A 19190-nucleotide genomic window follows, 5' to 3' on the forward strand; every position below is an offset into this window, starting at 1 on the left:
GCGGCGTGTGTACAGCTGTGCTCGCAGTCTAATGTGGCTCACCACAAATATATCTCATATAGACGTTTGGACAGAAATAAACTAATACAACCGATCGACTGGAAAAGCAACACCTTCTGTCCCCCACAATGAGTGACGACACAGACTCCCCTCCAGAGAGGGAAATGAAGGTAGGCTCCGTTATCTGCAGGTTATGTTGACAGGTTAGCATGTCTGGGCTAATGTTTGCTAGCGCTGCGCCAGTTCACATCCTATGGTTTTGGTTAGCTTACATTAGCTGGTTAGCTAGCGGGTCGGTTTTATGTTTAGTTAACCTTCACTCAGAAATCTTTATAGGGCTACGTTTATAGACCAGACACGAGTAAAATTTATCAGACTTTAGTCAGTTTAAAAGCCTCACAAGAAAAAGCGCTCACATGTACTTTCATTCTGTTTGTATGCTAGCATGGTAGGTATTAGCATTTAGGTTAATGTGCTCTGACTGTTGAATGCGAACTTGAAGATATGTGAATTAACAACCGTGTGAAATAGACCGATCAAATACTTCATTTAGTACATTTAGCTGCACCGTTTCCAAAACGGTTTAGCATCATTACTTTAGCTAACGTGACATGATGCACTGTAGCTGTTACCCAAGATGTCAGCTTTCTCTTTGAGGCTTTGCGTACTTGTGGTGTCAACAAACTAACGAACTCAGGTTGAAAGTAACATTTGAATAAAAGGCAAGCATGCCGTTTTATATTTCACGAAGGTAAAGAAAACTAGCTCGTCTTGTCTGTAAGCGCATAAGCCATGTTGTCAAGCATGGCTACAGTATTCTGTTGTTTTTCCTCCTGTTCAGTTTAAGTTTCAGTTACTGAACTGGATCCACATTTGTTTACCATCCATAACTGGTTACTCTGAAGTAACAAACAGTGCTTGTCTTTGTTTTATAGGATTTTCAGTTTCGTCAGATGAAGAAAGTGAGAGTTTTTGAGTCCACTGAGGATTTGCCCAAAGAAAGATCCAGTCTGCTCACCATCTCAAACAAATTTGGTTTAACTTTTGTTGGGCTCGACAAAACATTCAAAGTTTACCAAACTAAAGATATACTGGCTGCTGATAAAGTCGACGGCAACTCAAACGAAATAGGTAAGTATATGACCACACAACTTTAAATTTGAATGCTTATCATGTCATGTCATTCTATGTTACTTAGAATACATTTTTCATTTCATTTCATTTCCTCCCAGCTCTCTTACTCACAAGTCACTCCAATTTTCCTCTTTGTTCTAGTCCGTGGGATAGCAGCACTGGCGGAGGTGACGGTGGAACTGACTGTGCACCACTTGGCTCTCAGTTGCGATGAACTTACTTTGTCAGTATGTGGCATGTCTGAAGGGGCGGGTTTGTCCCTCACGTTCTACGATGTCCGCACCTTTATGAACAAGGTGATTACATTAGTCAGTTTACCTAATGTACCTGTGTTTTAGGCACACAACATGCTTATTTCGGGTTCTGCAAGGGGCTCTATGATAAACATAAAGAGCCAGTTAAAGGTAGATTTGGCTGTTGATTTGGATGTTGTTCTAGGTTTCTAGATCTCTGGCTCACTACAGTCCTCCAGTAAAAAAATTTCCAATGCAGATGAGTGACTGAAATGAATGATGACTACAGGGAAATTACTGATTTGGTCTCATAAAAATGTCCACAGTTTGCACAGAGGGGCCTACGAAATAGACTAATTCAGAGCAGGAAATGCCTGACAGAAATAACAAGAGTAAAAATCTGCACTCTCATCTGTAGTATTCAGTTGATGCATCTCTGTAGCAAAATTAATGACTTTTTGAAGGTTAGATTATTATTCAGTGCTATAGTGTTGGCAGCAGCAGACTTGCAGGGATCCTGATATGCAGCCAACAGTTATTTTTCATAATCTAATCAAGAGAGATTAAATTCAGCATAAAGTCAAATTCATCTACCTTTTTTGTATTATAACATTTATAAATACACAGTGTCAGCCTCCACTGCAGATGGGCATTCTTTAACAGTTAAACAGATAGCAGGAGGCAGTAAGTGCATATTAAAACATATTTAGATTTACAAATTTCATTTCATTTGATCATGTGCCTTACCCAGGTATTCAGCTATCAAATGTCCTAGTATCTGCCATATTTAGCCACTTTACCTTTTTTTTTTTGCTTTTGTAGGCGAGACTACAGAAGTTGCCTTTTGCATCGCTGCAAGCAGCCGTACCCTCTGGCACTTTAGTGCAAGACCTGAAGTGGAATCCCGCTCAAGCATCCACTTTGGCTGCCTGTCTGTCTGATGGCAGTATGATGGTTTTGGATGTCACTGACAGCGTCAAAGTGCAGGCTGAGCTACCTGCTTCAAGTGGCATCACTTGCAGTGAGTGAGACTGAGTATAGCAGATGAGTTTACCTGTACTCCATATCTCCACTGCGGCTCCAATGTAATTAATGTACTTTGTTTTATTCAGTTTGCTGGAGTCCAAAAGGAAAACAAGTTGCTGCGGGAAAAATGAATGCCACAGTCAGTCAGTATACACCAGTGAGTGAATCTAATTTACTGTAATCAAAAATGAAACGCTTATTGCCCACTCAGAGCTGCAGCACCCAATAACTGACAAGATGAATAACCGATTTTCTCCTCTGTTCAAAAGGCACTAGAAGAGAAGAAAGTTATTCCATGTCCACACTTCTATACTTCTTCCTCTGATGAACCTGTCAAAGGTAAGATGGTCACTCTGAAGAGGGGTTTACTGTTTGTAATCTTCATGTATACAATCAGTCTTCATATTCAATGTTTGGTCTTCATGTTGTTCAGTAAAAAAAACAAAAAAGTTGTAACCAGGTTGGGAAATAATGGTGTATTCTGTGATGATATAAAACAGAACCCAGATGATCCATAAGCATAATTTGACACCATTAGATTTTGACTAATTTGGAACAGGACTCAAGGCAGGGTGTGAAAACTACCCAGGAGACCTTGAGGAGACACCATTGTTTGGGAGGCACAGAAAATGGTATATATGAGTTAGCATGGCTACTGTAAAATTCCGTCCTCAGGACCAGCACTGGAGTTTATTTGTTGAGTATCATCTGCTGTGAGCACAGTAAATCTTATGCACCAGACTCTGCTGATCTCTGCTCATCATAGAAGACTTACACTGCTCAACATTGAAGACTTTGATTAGGTACCTAAATTAGCTTGGTGTAAAGTTATGAATTAAGGGTTAGCTTTAAAAGTGAGAGCCAAAACTTCAAAATTCCTGCATCTGTAAAATTAAATGAGATCTGTGATGTATTACCACATATTGATTTGGAGTATTAATGATATAAGGACAGTTTTACTTGCATTTTACTGTCATTACTCTGCCATCTGTGGCTAATGTCATTTTTTCCCATTGTCTGTCACAGCTCTGGATGTGCTGTGGCTGAAAACCTTCGTGTTCGCAGTGGTATATGCTGCCGCAGATGGGTCCCTTGAGACCCCGCCTGAGCTAGTTTTGATCTCCCTCCCTGTGAGTACATTCTACATCCACATAATTCACCTGTTCACATTTGGATTTTTGTCAGGTTGCACTCCTTCAGTCTTCAGTGCTGCCTTACTCATCGGTCTAGATAGACAAACTAGATGTTAGATCTATATCGGACAAAGTTTACAGATTGCAACTCAGTATTGATAACTAGTTTTTTTTTTAGTGGATGAACGTGGGCGGTAACACTGACACACAAAAATGAACTGAATGGGCTTCCTATTGCAGTTGACATGCGCATGCTTATCGTATGTTAGTTTATTTGAGTGGGATGCTTCGTGTAGGTGACTTCTAAGTCATATAAGGCTTTTGTTTTTAGTTTCATCAAGCAACTTGCTGGAAGTGACAGCTCATCATACGTGCTTGTTGATCAACTGTCACAGATAATGAAATTTTAATTTGATGTCAGAGGGAAGCATATTAATGCATATACTTCTCAGTATTTGTAGTAGTATTTTTTTTTCTTATAATGATAGTAAAATGATAAATTATCAAGCAGCTAAAATATGTTTCCACCATGCAGAAGTGTCGTTGTTTAATTTTATCTTATTTTTACAGAAAAAGGATGAGAAGGTGGAGACAAAGTATCTGAACTTCAGTGACACAGTGTATGGCAGCTGCACCGAGCGACAACACCACTACTTCCTTAGCCATGTAGAGGACTGGTAAGAATGATCAAAATGCATTACAGTAGGCACTCAGAAGCCTTATTACTGTTGACATTAAATGTGTTGTTTATTCCTTTACACTGTTGTGTTTGTTGTGTTATAACGTCATGTTAAACTGATGTAACGTTTTGCTTTGCTCCATTGTTTATTTCATCCAGGGACCTTGTGTTGGCGGCATCAGCAGCCTCCATTGAGGTCAGCGTCATAGCCAGACAAGACGACAAGGTACCTAATTAAGTGCTAGCTGAAGATGCTATAGAAATCTTGTGTTTAAATGACAGACAGTTATAAATATAGATAAAAATGAAAGGTGTTTATCACAATTAAATTCAAGGGGAGAAGTGAACTGTAGTTTTCAAGGAAAAAACATGACATTATAAGTGTTTGAGATGCTCCAAAGTATCAAGTTACATAACTGTTCTACAAAGATCTTCTCACTCATAACGCTTTTCCTTTTAAATAATTTAGGCCAACAGAGCCCCCCATCTACAGTCAACAAACATTAACTAGCTCATGTGATGACTGTTAGGGAAGCTTGTGGATGTGCTCAAGTTTTTTAATTACTGTATTATCTCTACAGTGCAAAAACACATAATGTTATCTTGTGTTCATTGTATCTAACCAACTGAGACCTGTGGTTGTGAATTAGACTTGATTCAATCAAAAGTACAACTGAATACGCAACATTCTCATTTGTATTTGACATAACAAGCAGATTGTATTCTCTTTTTTTTCCCTTTAATTTAGTTTGATGCTGACTGTATGGTCATAGGAAAACACACCAAATTTCTGTAGACTGATGACCACAAATTATTGTCCTTCTAGGTCTGGGAACTTTGGATCCTGGAAGATGCAAGTAGGGCTGAGCTTCCAGTGACCGAGACAAGTGACGACACTCTACCCCTTGGTTTAGCCATCGACTACACCAACCAGCAGGAGATCCACATCTGTAAGTGAATGTGGCTGTCTGCGGATTTCCTCTCTTCACCTCTTTAATGTTTGTGGTTGAATGTTTATGTCCCTTCAGAAAAGCCCGCACAGAGATGGCAGTCATTTTGCAAATTAAGAACAATCTTTATTCCTAGTAAAGTCTATTTTAGCACTTTTCAAAAGAAAAATAACTAAGGACTCCTTGATGGGAGTATTAGATTTACAGGATTTGTTCAGTGAGGGCCATGGCTTTGATTTGACACTTTATAAGTCAAAAAACAGCGACTATGCTACATCCCAATATAAATACACACTGTTGTGATATCACATATATTGTCAGAGAACAGGTAGGGCTAATATTTTAGACATCAAGCTCACCCCTGTTTGCAGCCACAATCTAACTGAAATCGCCCCAAGATTTAGAAGGTATTAAATTAGATCCCTCCTTCTTGCATTTGCCATCTGTTTGTTTTCGGAGAATCTCTTTTTTTTTCAGTGTCATTAATCATACATAGTGTTGCATGTCTGCAGTGAGACTCACCCAGTTTTTGAGGAAATGGTTAAATGGCACCATGAATGGTGTGGAGAAAATTAAACCAGGTTATGGAGGCTTGTCCACAGTCTGCCACCAACAATACTGCCAACCCCAGTAATCTTGTTAAAGTATTTCATACTGAAACTGGTAAGACATGTTTTACTGGTTCTTAAAAAAACGTTCAAAGCACTTTAGCCTTCTCAGTTTGTCTTTTCAGATTTCTACAGACTAATGGTTTCTGTCATATTTAAGTTAACTTCCACTTTCGGCTTTCTTTGTGCATACAGCATCCACTGCAGTGCTCCATTGCAGCATGTGTAAAGAATAGTGATAAGCTACCGTCTCAGTACACTGTTTTATCTTAACTGGCCCAGTCTGTCAGACATTCACGTAGAGCTGCTGTTGCCGTCTAGTCACATCTCTCGCCGTTCATTCTAAGAACTCCCTCCCCATCCAGAAAAAAACCTGCAATCTGAGCAACATTTTGACATGATTGTAGTCTGATCAAAACCTTTATCCGAAGTGAGACATTAGATAGAGAAAGCGAAAGGAGAGTAACGAGAGCGTTATCTGTGGAGAAAAAAAAAATGGACTCATTAAAATGGCTCAGACAAGCTAGAGGACCACAACAAACAACAAAGCCCAGACAATCCTGTTGCAGAATGCTGATGAGGTTTACCGTGTGCCTCTCCCTTCTGTTCACTCTCTTTTTCACCTTCTATCTCTCAGCTTCTCACCATCTTTCAAACTATAGTTTCATAACAGAGATGGAGCTAAACATTAGATGCTGTATTTTTGTTCTCTGCATTGTGCGCTTATTTTTTGGAGAACTTAGGATCACTTTTCTTTGCTTGAATATATGTTTGTATGTGTATACTGAAGATGTTATCTAATCTTTGTATGTGGGTGTATGTATCTGTTGTATATATAGGTTTGGATTTATGCACACAATAAAATACTAATATACAGTCATAATGGAATGAATACACAGTAGACGCAAAATGTAGGTAGGACAGTAGCCGGAGAGGTGAGTCAGTGGTAATTAATCAAACTCTGAGATGCACTGAGAAAGCCACCGCTGTTATCCCCTGATGACAGTGAAAGTAGCACTTGAAGAATAGTTTTAGATATGAAACACAGCTGTAGTGAGAACAAAGAGGACAAAGTGTTCAGTATACATTTCAGATGTATCTGAAAGGAATAGTGTCAACTCTGACTAATGCATCTTTAATTTGGGGTGTGAATACTCAGTTTCATCATTCAAATGTTGGTTTAGACTGGATTTGCCATTTTTGTCTGCAGCCCACAGCACAGTGCGTGATTTTTGGAAAGAGCAGGAAAGTGGGTGTGAAGAGCAGGAAAGAGTTTGGGGGTTTGGCAAGAAGAGGAATGCGGTGGACTGTGTTTTACCAAATGAGGCGTCTTAGGACAGTCGTCTTTGTATATGACTACAGTGTGCCTTTTTCAACTGAACACTGGTTTGCTTATTTTAACCACAGGAAGGCGGACTGAGCCAAGGTCAGCGAGATAAATGCAGCACTAACATACAGTCTTTGTGCTCAAATGCTGCCGACACTTTAATGATTAAAGTGACAAACCGCGTTTTGTCATAATGAACAGAGAAGGCACAGTGAGCAGACAACGCTTGCTGTTAATTGTTTCCCTTGTGCAGTGGTGTGAGTTGGAAGCATAGAGCTGTGCAGAACGCTAAATAATTTCTCACAAAAGTCTGTTAGTGTCTAATGTAGATTGCACATGGATATGGCTCTCAATTAATAAACTGCCTACATAGAGCTGTAGAGATTCTCACTAATTCTCTGATCTGTGGAAGGTTATAAAATGGGAGGGAAAAAAGGGAGGAAGATGCACTGTGTATGTATGTGGGCGAGAGTGATGTGTTTGGTATGTTTTGTGAAATTATGGTAAACATATTTTTGTCTCTTACTGTAAATCATGTAGACAGTTTCCCTTTGTCTTTTGTCTGAGTGTGTTTGTATTCTTTTTACCCTCTAAAAGCTGATGAGAAGACCTTACCCCCTGCACCTGCTATGCTAATGCTATCCACGGAGGGACTGCTCTGCCCATTTGCTCTGCTGAACCTCAATCCTGGGGTTAAGCAACTGGTCTCACCCCCTGCCCTACTCTCCTTGGAGGGAGAGAGACTGCCCAAGCCAGGTAAGAAAGCTGGTGAATTGGACAGATGTTTTATTCTAAAATGCTGCTGAGAGAGTTTCACAATTCATAAACACACATCACACATGATCTGTTTCCTCAGGTGATACTTATCTAATACCGTGTTTGCCAGATGTTCCATTTCCCGGTGTCATAGGCTGTAGGCAAACTTGGGCATATCAGAGTTTAACAACCTGGGAGACCAGTCAAATAAATGGACTCACATCCAGATATATTCCTCATTAAGCTTATTTCAGTGTCTCAAAGGACCAAGACTTTAATTCTGCATAAAATTTTAGTTCTTAAACAACAAATCCACTAATGACGTTTGTAGGTCTGGTCACCGTGTACATCAGCAAATATGGCCTGCAGCTTGTTTTAAATTGAATATGGATGTAGTGGTGATGAGAGCAGGAAAGAAGAAGAGACTGTTTTTGTTAATTGTTTTCTTTAACAGTTATTGAATGAGACCAGTTGTTTTGGTCGTCCATTCAGCTTTGACTACACTATAAGGTGCTTACTTTTCGATGAAGCTAGAAAACAAGAGTTTTTTTTATCCAGCCAAACTCCTTCAGAAAGAGGGTCAACAACATTTGTGCAAACTCCTTTGAAGTCTGAGAGAACTGCGGTTGTGAGAATCTCGCCAACCATGAAAAACTGTGGACTTATTCTTCTCTCCAAAGCTAATTCAGTTGCTCCTGGAATTAGACAAAAGAGATGAAATCAAATGACACCTCATTTATTTTCTATTCACAGGTTCTTTGGCAACCCAACCACCCAAAATTGCTGCCTCCATCCCATCTGCCCCAGCAGCATTCCCAAACCTCGGTCTTACTTCAGCAGCTGCTTCCACTCCTCCACCTCCTGCTGCCTCCACTGCTCCATTCAGCATTGTTCCTACAGTTCCTGTGTCATCTTCATCATCAGGCTTCACTTTCTCAGTCCCAAGTACCTGTTCCACATCAGCCGCTCCAGCTTTCTCCCTGGGGGGATCCACGCCTTTTGGCTCAGGATCCTCAGGATTCTCCTTTGCCTCCAAACCTCCTTCTGACACTCCCTCAGCACCTTCAGCGTTTTCTTTCAGCACGCCTTCTGTCAAACCATCAGCAGTGGCAGCCCCAGCACCAGCTCCAGCTCCAGCTCCAGCTCCTGCTCCAGCCCCAGCCCCAGCCCCAGCTCCAACACCTCAGAGCCTTGCTACTGCTTCCCCACCTACAGTGAAACTGAATCTAAATGAGAGGTACTGAGCTGTGATATATTAGCGTATTGTGACTGATACATTGACGTTTGTATACATACATACATACATACAAATGTATACAAATCTGCCTCTTCTTTTCTAAGGTTTTCAGCAGTGGAGACCCCAGCACCAGCCCCACAGTCTTTCTCCTTCAATTCTCCACTTCCCAAAACAGCTGTCTCCGGTTCCAGTGGTTTGACTGCCCCTCCAGTCTCAGTCACTAAGCCACCTGCTGTATTAGGTAAAAAAAAGTCTTGCCCTAGTTCCATAACTGCAGAAGTGTGTCGTTTTTATTTTATTTTTTGTAATTAAATAATTGTTTAACTCTTAAAGGGTTCATGACAAGGACTGTGATTCTAATATTGTTGGTTGTGCCGCAGCCCCAGTGCGTCCAGTTCAAACCAGCACGCCACCCGCAGTTGTCCAGAAACCTACTCCTGCTCCCCAGGGCCGTGTCCAAGCTCCTCAGGTCCTGTCTGTTTATTATGAAGGAATTTTTCTGTTCAGGTTAACCAGATTTCTTTGATTTGTTTTGTTGCCACTTTGCTGGAAAAAACACCATCTAATTTTAAAACGTAAAAATTTAAAAACAATTAGATATTTCTCCACTCTTCGTTTAAATCACGGGAACCCTTTTCATGCAACTTTTGCTCAATGGTAATATATTTTATTTGGAGAATACTAAAGCTAAATAGATAAATTCACTTTGTGTGTATAGGTGCACAGTTATGCAGTTAGCTAAACAAACTTTCAGTAAAGGCTAAACAGTTGGAGTTTTTAAAGGAAGCAGTTGTGAAGCTTTGAAAACGATGGTGGTGGTTACAAATTAGAAGAAGATGAGATACCATAAACAAAAGCTGAGACCAGAAGCATTGTGGCATTAAACATGAATTATTGGAGTTAGAAGAAAACTGAATTCACATTAGCATTAATTTGGCTACATTTATTTTCTTCCTGTCATCTAAAATTACAAGGAAAAACAGTATATCAGCATTTGGAAGAATAATATTCAGTCCACTAAGGGAGTACAACACTTTTTATTTTGCTAAATATACACAGAAAGTCCACATGAGAAAAACCAACAGTTCTAAAACACTTAATTAGCTACACATTAGCCTCAGAGTGCTAATAGCTATATATAATGGCTAACGTGGTTAGCAATAAACTGATCACATGAAAATCCAAATTAACAAAAAACATCAACAATCATAAAACAGATATGATAACAAGAATACTAGTAGATAAAACATGCAGTATTTTCGTGGTAACAGATCTAACCACATGGTGGGTGTTACAATGTCAATTTAACTGTAACTGCTATGGAGCTGTTGCTAATAGCAACAGAATATTCATCTGAAACCAACTGCTGGTGGCAGAAAAAAATCTGTTTTATATTCTAACTGATTTAGGTTGTGTATGTATTTTTTGGTCTTTTTTTTTTTTTTTTTTAACCAACTTTGAAAAGCAGGTTTACTTTGTAAAACGTACTTTATCACTTCGCAATGCAGGCAGCTGTTAGTGTGAAAGCCCTGGAGAAGCAGCTACAGCAAAAGAAAGACTCGGATCACATTATGGCTGCTATATTGGAAGAGGTGAGACATTTCAGCCATTCAGCACAGGAGCCTCGTGGCCCAAAGCCTTTTTGGGGAAATATATATTTTTTACACTTATATTTATATATACACTTGTGTTTATGACTACATACTGCTGATGCCACAAAGTACTTTGCTCTATCAAGAATGTCGAAATGAGTCTGGACCATTTTTCCTCAAATTGTTTTGTAACTAAGCATGTCTTTGACACGTCATCAGATTGCACATTTCCAGAAGGAGCTGGATGACCTTAAGGCAAGAAGCACAAGAGCTGACTTCAAGGTTGGCACCATTGAAGAGATGAAGGAGTTGAGGAAGGAGTCGGAGGACCTCCATATTTTCACCCTGGAAATAAAGGAAACTACAGAGGTACGGCCATGGTTAAAACCAGCAAACCATTGCTTGAACCATTTTTGAGACATTAAATATTAAAATTTAAAGTCTAGGCCCATTGTGTCAGCACCCCATTAACACCCTAATGACTTCAAAGTGATCTCATTTATTTGTACACCCTTTGTGCATGTTTGTGCAAGCGAAACAAACATCTGTGCTTCATTGTTTCTCAAGTTATCACAGTTTATTTACCTGACGTGTAATGTTCCTAACTTGAGAATTAATGAAGCAAAAATGTTTGTTTTGCTTGCACGAATGAATGAGTCACCACTCTGGAGTCATTTTGGATGTTAATGCGGTTCTGAGGCCTGTGCTCAAAAATATAATATTTAATTTCTCAAAAACGATGCAATCACAAGTCTTTATTTTGCCTGCAAAAACATACAGAAACTTAGCAAAATGACTTTCTTAATATCCTGACTGTATGGGATGCAAACTTTTAAGCTATTCCTCCACCAACATTCTTAAATATGGGTTTTATACACAATACAATACAAACAAAGCTTTTTAGTTCTTTGGGTAAATGTATTTCTAATCAATAGGCTGACAAATCTTTGTAGACATTTTAATCTGTTGTTTGTATCTAGACTGGTTTGTATTGGAAGAATTACTATGTGAGCTTTGTCCAAAGCTGCACTGTCATACGTATGCAGTTGTTTTGTTGATTTAGTTTAATACTTGCGGCCTCCTTCACAAATCCAGCTTTATATGGCAGGCTGTCCTCTTCTAACTTTTCTTTTTCTTATTCTCAGTCTCTCCATGGGGACACTGGGACTTTGAAGACCACCTTGTTGGAAGGCTTTGCTGGGGCAGAAGAGGCCATAGCCCAGAGTGAGCTGAGCAGAGACAGAAATTACAGACAGCTGCTGTACAAAAAACCTCTGGATCCGCGCAGTGAGGAACAGCTCAAGGTGAGACACAGAAAGACAGATGACTCAAATAATATTTTCACAAGTGGATACTTTAAACTATCGTCAAGCCTTTAAATGTATCACGTACAAGCTCACAGCATTTTTCTATTTTATTTTATTTTTTCTATTATTCAGGAGATTCGCAGGCTGTACCAATATGTGACGTTTGCTGTGGAAGATGTAAATGATGTGTTGGATGTTGAATGGGAGAAACACCTGGAGAAAAAGAAAAAGCAGAAGTAAGCACAAAAGACCAGCCATTTAATACTCAAAGGAGTGAAAGTAATACCCCAAAGTATCATTTGTAATTAAATCATTTTTTTCACAGACATATGGTTGTGCCCGGGCGTGAGGGCCTGTTCACCACACTGTCCAATAACCTGTACATCATCAACCAGCAAAAGAAAAGATTGGACCAGTTGGTTAAGCAGCTCACTGCACTGCGGCTTTACAACAAGACTACCACCCCAACTATCAGCTGCAACACTGCTACAGCAACTGCTACTGGGTAAGGCCAGGCAAGGAACATGGAGTAGAAATGGAAGATTTTGAAAATGTCAGGATAAATACGTATTTGACTTTGTAGATTTTGAGTTCACCATGAGAAGAGCAGGTTTGGGAAACAGAGCCTTCAACTTAACCATGGTTCAGTGGGCTGCAGTTTGACTGTAGAGCAGTTTTTTAATATTTAAAACTGAATAAATTCAACTTAGTTTGAGAACAGTATAAAGACTGCATTCATTTCGTTCAGTGTGCCAGCCTGTACAGGATTTTAACATTCATTTCTGATTATATGTATCAGCACACTTCAAATAGCTCTTAGAAATAGAATTGATGTCTGCAGCTTAAAACATCTTGTTTGTCTGTTTAATGACAGTTTGGAAAGTGAGCTTGAGAGTTTAAGGGACTCGCTTTTGAAAGCCAAATTGGACACTACCCCTACCAAGGCCAAATCCAAATCTCCAGGTACTAATCTTTTTATGTATTTGATATTAAAAGAATAGCATGTTTCTCAGTATTAACAAATACTAACTATAGATGTTTTTCTCCATCAGTCAAGATATCACCAGCAAAACAGTCCCAGCTACGTAACTTCCTCTCAAAGGGGCAGATGCCTCCTGTCCGCTCAACTGCACCAGGTACACATCTCTTACTCAAACTAATTTAAAAAGGGTAAATCTGATATTCAAGTGGGAATCTTAATTTTTTTCACTTTTACTAATTTTATTTATAGGCTAGTAATTTGTGGTTGTATGAAAGTTTACAAATGTATTCATCAAGACCTGTTTGAATGTCACAGTAATTTTATCATCACTGCAGAAATGTGTAAAAATTCAGCTTGCAGAAAAAATATTTGTGGAACTCTATGATCTCAGAATTACCATACCAGCTTTACCACAGATGTTGGTTATTTAGATGTTGTTCATCTATTCTCTTCCAGCCAACCTGTCTCGCTCTGCCTTCCTTTCACCTAAATACTACGAGGACTTGGATGATGTGAGCTCTACCTCCTCCCTGTCCCAGTCCCTGGATCCCCATCCTGCTCACTTGGAGCTGGAGGAGGAGGAACTACAGCCAGAACCCCTTCCCATGCCTGTCATACCCCCAGCATTGTCCACCCCCCGCCACCCAACAGTTGTGAGAACCCCCTCTATCCAGCCAGGCTTCGGAGCCATCCAGTCCACCCCTTTAACCAAAATTCACTCAGTGCAAGGCATGGGCTTTGGACTCAGCCCTATTGCCAGCCCTGGTAAGTAATTCATAGCAACTGTTGCTTGTTCATCAAAGATGTGATGTACAGCCGATTGGCATTCAAAAGCCACAAGATGACTGCTTTTAAATGTCACGCGTAACACAAAGTGCAACCATTAAACACAAACAGACACGCTTCCTTTCCTAAATTGTTCTCATTGTATTGATATTTCAGTTCCAACCAATAAGATCAACCTCAGCGGGGCCGATAGCACTGCTCTTGCCACAAAGACAGTAAAACATGGAGCCCCACCGACTGAGAGGACCATACCTGTCACCATCCCTGCGCAACAGGCTGCAGCCACTGCCGCTCTCCGAAGGCAAATGGCCAATCAGAAGACAGGTAGGAAGAGCATGCAACACTCACCAGCCTTTGACTACAACTGAAAGCAGTTGTTTCTTTGTTTATTTTTGAACAATGATGGCGATTTATTAAGTTGTTATGGGCAACACTGTGTGTGTAAGAAGCTGTTTAACATTTCCTTGCTATACTCACTGTAATTCACCAGGGGGAGTCACAGACTCACAGAACAAATCCATGTGAAACTGACAGCTTTATGTCTCAGCTCACTGCCCCATCACATCTGAGAATCACTTAGTTTCAGTATAATTCAAACCAGGCTTACATCGCCATGGAAACATTCAGGTCATTCAGTTACATCTGTCTGAACTGTTCTATTTTAAATGTAAACATTATATGTACATTTCTGTCTGTGACCTGCTCACACGTGCATTTGTTTGTGTTCCAGCTGTTGTTAGTACTTCATTGACAGAGTCCACGCTGAAGACTGTTCCTCAGGTGGTCAATGTTCAGGAGCTCAATGACAAAGGGTCTCCTGTGCCAGTTTCCAATATCATCAGGTAAAACTAAAAAAATTATACCGATTTTCTGAACTGGGCTGTGGAAACTCATTAAGTAAGGGACAGTCTCTGCTTTGTAATGATAACTAGTATCTGTGGATGCTAGTTAAACTTTGCTAAAACATGACTCCAGTGACTTATTTGACTTATTTGAAAATGTGTACCTTGGCAGACGTAGCATGCATCCAACGCTACATAATGCTGTGTTAAGGGAAGACACTATTTCTTTAATACCCATGAAATACTTTATTAGTATATGTGTAAATTCTCTCTTCATTCCTTTCCCTTTCTTAGCCTCCCTAAAGCTAATGTAGGTAGTGTAGCTGTCTGTCATGTACAACTCAGTCTGTAATTATTAAAACTGTAATATGTGTTTTATTGCTTTGGCTCTACTCCAGCAGCAGAGCACTACATTTGAAATTAAACAGTGATTTCATGTAAGAACCGATATTCTGGAGAATAAAGTCAAAACAAAGCAGCGAGACTGCACTACATGGCCTTTGCAATGGTCTGTTTTCATACTATTATCCTCTTCACTTCCCTTGATTCATGTCTTTCATATGGTTCTTTATTCACTACATGATTCACACACTCGTTTTTTTTGCCCTTTGCTGTCTCCTGCACCTTATTCTTTCTGCCTCAGTGGGCTGTGCTCCACTTTTGTGCTTGATATTTCGGCAGGCCATCCCTCCTTGGGGCTTTTCCCAAAAAAAGCCCTGCTCACAAATAACAAATAAGCAAAGGAAGGCATTGTGAGTGTAAGATGATTATGAAAGTGGGCTTTTCCCTGATTCTGCACAAACATGCTTTACTTTTTCCCTCTGCCGCACAGTAATGGTTCAGACACTCCTTCAAAAGATTCCCAGCCCAATATAGAGAACATATTTGTATATTTTAGACATATATGTATTATAAATATGTATGTATGCATTTAATTTTAAGGTGCACCTGAACACTTTCTTTTGTCCTTCTCTCTCTCTTCCCCAGTTCATCAGTACCAGATCCAACTGCTCAAGTCTTTGCAACAGTTTCTTCCAACCAGGCTAAACGAGTGAGTATTATCTATTCATCACACCCACAGCTGTCGTTCATCTTTTCATGTACTTATGTCTCGCTGCATTCCTGTCACTTAGGTAGCACATTATTCACAAATATAAGCTGCTCATAAACACATACTGAATGACTCGCACACTAAATGTTTTTACAGAATTGATGAAACCTGAAATTAATATCAATATTGTCAAAATACTTTAAACAGTATGAAGATTTCCTTCCCCCATATGAATCACCCCTTCCCCTTTTCTTAGGAACAAATTAATTGATTAAAAGAAATGTGCAAATATCACCATTATACAGTGGCATGGTGCAGACACAAATATCTTCAGCCTATTTTTTTAAATGAATTTTTTTATACTCAAAGTCAAGCAAATTCAGTGTTATTGGATCCTTCCCCCCTCAACTTTGAACTTGTGAAAATTCACAGATTGCTCACAGTTTTGCATGTGACGACAGACCAGTAACAGCATGGGTGAGAACTGTCCCAGTGCCCTCCCATGTTGATGTTACAAATTGCAGCTGGGTGACAAGGGAACTCCTCGCACAAATCTTTGCACTTGTATGGGCCCAAGTTCAATTTAATGGGAATCACTCAAACATACTGATCTTCAGTCACATGTGATTTTTTTTTTTTAAGACACAAACATAATAAAAACATTACAGATATTGTAAATTGTTTTATTAGTAGTACACCCTTGCAGAATTAAGCTCCAATAGTCTGTGCCTATTTCAAAATGTCTTTGCAGAATCCTACCCCGAAGATGGCAACTGAAAGTACAACCACCCCACAATCAAGCTTCGTGTTTGGTAAGCGCCATTTGATATATGAGTACTTTATAGTTTCCTCTTACCTTTCATGACAGATTTTTTCTGACTTCATAAACTTTGTGTCCTTCAGGTCAACCGTCCAAAACTGATGTGTCTGTGGTTCCTGCTAGCTCAGTGGAGCAAAGCACCAACAAAGGTTTCTCCTTCGCTTCAGGGTGAGTCAACTTATTAAAATTAAAGAAACATTGTGAAATACAGACATCACTAAACATTATTTTGTATTTTATTTATCAGAATGACCTAGTAAAATAAAAAAAATGTTCTGAATTCTATAGAGAATTCATATGAATCCCTTTGTTTTCCTGTACAGGCTTGAAATATTTTTGATGTGCCACTCTGTCCTTTTCCATAAACGATAGATTTTTCCAGTCAAATGTGATTTGGGGCAACCAGCTAACCCCATTCCATTATATAAAACTGCACTTGATCATTCACTTGACTGGTCATTGTAGCCACTGGAGCAATATCATTGATCAAATATGTTAAAAGAGTATGGCTCAGGTCTAATGTGTTAATTTCTCCCTTCGCCCATTATCTATCTGCATGGGTGAGCAAGGTGTGGGTGGAGGTGAATAGTTCTGTGCAGCTCTATATCACTGTGATTCCCCAGAGACTCCAGTGATTTGATCAAATCCCTCTTGAAATTACACCCTGCCCAGATACTGTGTTTCACTCTGAAATATGCCTCTTTACAGAAGCCATAGATGCTCTCACTGACGTTTCATGGTAACTTAAAATGTCTCTTTTGCAGGTCCACAGGCTTCAGTTTTGCCTCAGTTGCACAGGGAGCTGGAATGTCACAAGGTAAAAAAATAAGAGAGCAGCTTGATATCAGATAGCTGTAGATGTAAAATATGCACACTCTTATCGTTTTCTGTTTTGTTTTTCCCTCGTGTCTCTCCAGGAAAGGACGGAAATAAATTTTCCTTTGGTGGAAATGGCAAGATGGTGTTTGGCCAGACTGGAGAGGAGGCATTCTCCCTCATCCCAAAGTCCGCCTCCCCTGCTCTAGGCACTGGGTCCCCCACCCTGCCTGCAAACCCGCCAGGCGAAGCAGCTAAAACCACCTCTACCACAACTGCCCTGAGGATAGAGCCACAACCCCCCAAGACAATAGGAGGAGAGACTCTGGGCAGTTTTTCTGGACTACGTGTGGGTCAAGGAGAAGAAGCAAAAGATACCTCCACCAAACCCACTACTGCTTCATTTACCTTTGGAGACACTGGACTTGGGCTGGGAAAAGGAGCAGCACAGTTTAGCTTTGGTGCAGGTCTCCAGAAGTCTGCTGAAGATTCTACAGGAGCAGACTTGTCCAAGGGGGCAGCATCAGGCAGTTTGTTCAAGCCTCCTGAATCAAATACCAAGCTGGCTTTCTCTGTTCCCCAGTCTGGCTCAACTGCCTCACCTTTACAGACGTCTTTCAGTAGTCTTCTTGCAACATCTTCAGACTCCTCAGAGGAACCAAAAGCTCCCCCACAACCTTCAGAACCCACACCACCCCCTGAAAAGGAATCTCCTGCTGAACCCGCTGTAGAGAGCGCCAGTCCCCCTGTAGTACCTGAGACTGCAGGGGATGCAGCCAATGCAGAAATCCCTGCAGCCAAACCAACACCTGTAGTACCAACACCCGCAGCACCAACACCCGCACCTCCTTTGGCTACAACTTCCCCCGCTCCAGATCCTCCCTCCTCCATCGCCGCACCAACTGAAGCCACCCCTCCATTACCAGTCAGCGCTGCTCCCACAATAGAAGCCACCACAGATACCGCCGCCACCACCACCACCACTGCTCCCGGACCCACTTTAGTTGTTGCCACACCTGCTGTGGCCCCAGTCTCCCAGGTAGCACCAGCAGCATTTCAGGTTCCCAGTTCTGACAAACCAGGCTCCATTTTTACTCAGCCTGCTCCTGCAACAACAGACAGCTCTTCCCTTGGAGTCACACCAGTTATCAACACAGTTGCCCATGCAACCACCACTCCCACCCCTACTGTTGTTAACAGTGTAACAACTACAGCTACTAGCACTGTGTTCGGGCAACCTGCTGCACCTCCAGCTTCCTCAGCCCCCGCGGCTGCCTCTGCCCCAGCAATCACAGGATTTGGCTCATCAGGGTTTGGTACATCAGCTGGAACTGGTTTTGGCAAATCTGTGTTTGGCCAGGTGAGTGGCTTTGGCCAGCCTGCCAGCAACACTGGAACATCAAGTGGCTTTTCTTTTGGCCAGTCAACATTTGGAGCAAGTTCTAGTAGTGCAACTACTGGAGGAGGCCTTTTTGGTGCTTCTACTGCTAGCAATGCAAGCTCCTTCTCCTTTGGCACAAGCAGCGCCAACACAGCCAGCAGCACCGGCTCGGGGCTGTTTGGACAAAGCACAGCTCCAGCATTTGGCCAGAGCTCTGGATTTGGGCAAGGGTCAGTGTTTGGGAGTAACACCACCACGTCATCATCTACAGGATTCAGCTTTGGACAGCCGTCAGGTGAGTTTGAATCTGTACTTGAATTACCTCCTAAAAGCCTGATCAGATGTGTAATTTGTAAATCTGTTTTAATGATAAAAACATATCCTTGTTTCTTGGAATACAGGGATCGGTGCTGAAAATTTTAAACATAACCGTTGTTTTTACCTGCTCTCTACTGTTTATGTGTTTTTCAGCTGTTAAACTTCCCTTTGCCTTTATTTCAACCTTGATGACATTCCTGCCTTTCTCACCT

General features: G+C 40.7%; 1 protein-coding gene across 4 annotated transcripts in view; it reads left to right on the forward strand.

Moving 5' to 3' along the window:
* LOC121195080 (inactive phospholipid phosphatase 7-like) overlaps nucleotides 1–19190 on the forward strand; it is a 54128-nt gene continuing 34938 nt past the window's right edge. For 3 of the 4 annotated variants that reach the window (XM_041058293.1, XM_041058291.1, XM_041058292.1), the window contains exons 1-29: nucleotides 1–170; nucleotides 936–1131; nucleotides 1276–1430; nucleotides 2190–2388; nucleotides 2480–2550; nucleotides 2663–2732; nucleotides 3420–3523; nucleotides 4097–4203; nucleotides 4365–4431; nucleotides 5032–5155; nucleotides 7688–7846; nucleotides 8600–9083; nucleotides 9188–9324; nucleotides 9464–9552; nucleotides 10592–10675; nucleotides 10895–11044; nucleotides 11821–11979; nucleotides 12115–12218; nucleotides 12308–12487; nucleotides 12857–12945; nucleotides 13035–13118; nucleotides 13421–13729; nucleotides 13907–14074; nucleotides 14481–14592; nucleotides 15580–15643; nucleotides 16395–16455; nucleotides 16547–16631; nucleotides 17228–17280; nucleotides 17381–18955. In XM_041058293.1, the coding sequence (XP_040914227.1) occupies nucleotides 129–170; nucleotides 936–1131; nucleotides 1276–1430; nucleotides 2190–2388; nucleotides 2480–2550; nucleotides 2663–2732; nucleotides 3420–3523; nucleotides 4097–4203; nucleotides 4365–4431; nucleotides 5032–5155; nucleotides 7688–7846; nucleotides 8600–9083; nucleotides 9188–9324; nucleotides 9464–9552; nucleotides 10592–10675; nucleotides 10895–11044; nucleotides 11821–11979; nucleotides 12115–12218; nucleotides 12308–12487; nucleotides 12857–12945; nucleotides 13035–13118; nucleotides 13421–13729; nucleotides 13907–14074; nucleotides 14481–14592; nucleotides 15580–15643; nucleotides 16395–16455; nucleotides 16547–16631; nucleotides 17228–17280; nucleotides 17381–18955 (5281 nt within the window). In that variant the 5' untranslated portion in view covers nucleotides 1–128. Of the gene's footprint in view, nucleotides 171–935; nucleotides 1132–1275; nucleotides 1431–2189; nucleotides 2389–2479; nucleotides 2551–2662; nucleotides 2733–3419; nucleotides 3524–4096; nucleotides 4204–4364; nucleotides 4432–5031; nucleotides 5156–7687; nucleotides 7847–8599; nucleotides 9084–9187; nucleotides 9325–9463; nucleotides 9553–10591; nucleotides 10676–10894; nucleotides 11045–11820; nucleotides 11980–12114; nucleotides 12219–12307; nucleotides 12488–12856; nucleotides 12946–13034; nucleotides 13119–13420; nucleotides 13730–13906; nucleotides 14075–14480; nucleotides 14593–15579; nucleotides 15644–16394; nucleotides 16456–16546; nucleotides 16632–17227; nucleotides 17281–17380; nucleotides 18956–19190 lie in introns of those variants that run through there. The other variant, XM_041058294.1, reaches the window with a different exon arrangement.

Source organism: Toxotes jaculatrix, chromosome 16 (genome assembly GCF_017976425.1).
Source record: "Toxotes jaculatrix isolate fToxJac2 chromosome 16, fToxJac2.pri, whole genome shotgun sequence".
NCBI lineage: Eukaryota > Metazoa > Chordata > Actinopteri > Toxotidae > Toxotes > Toxotes jaculatrix.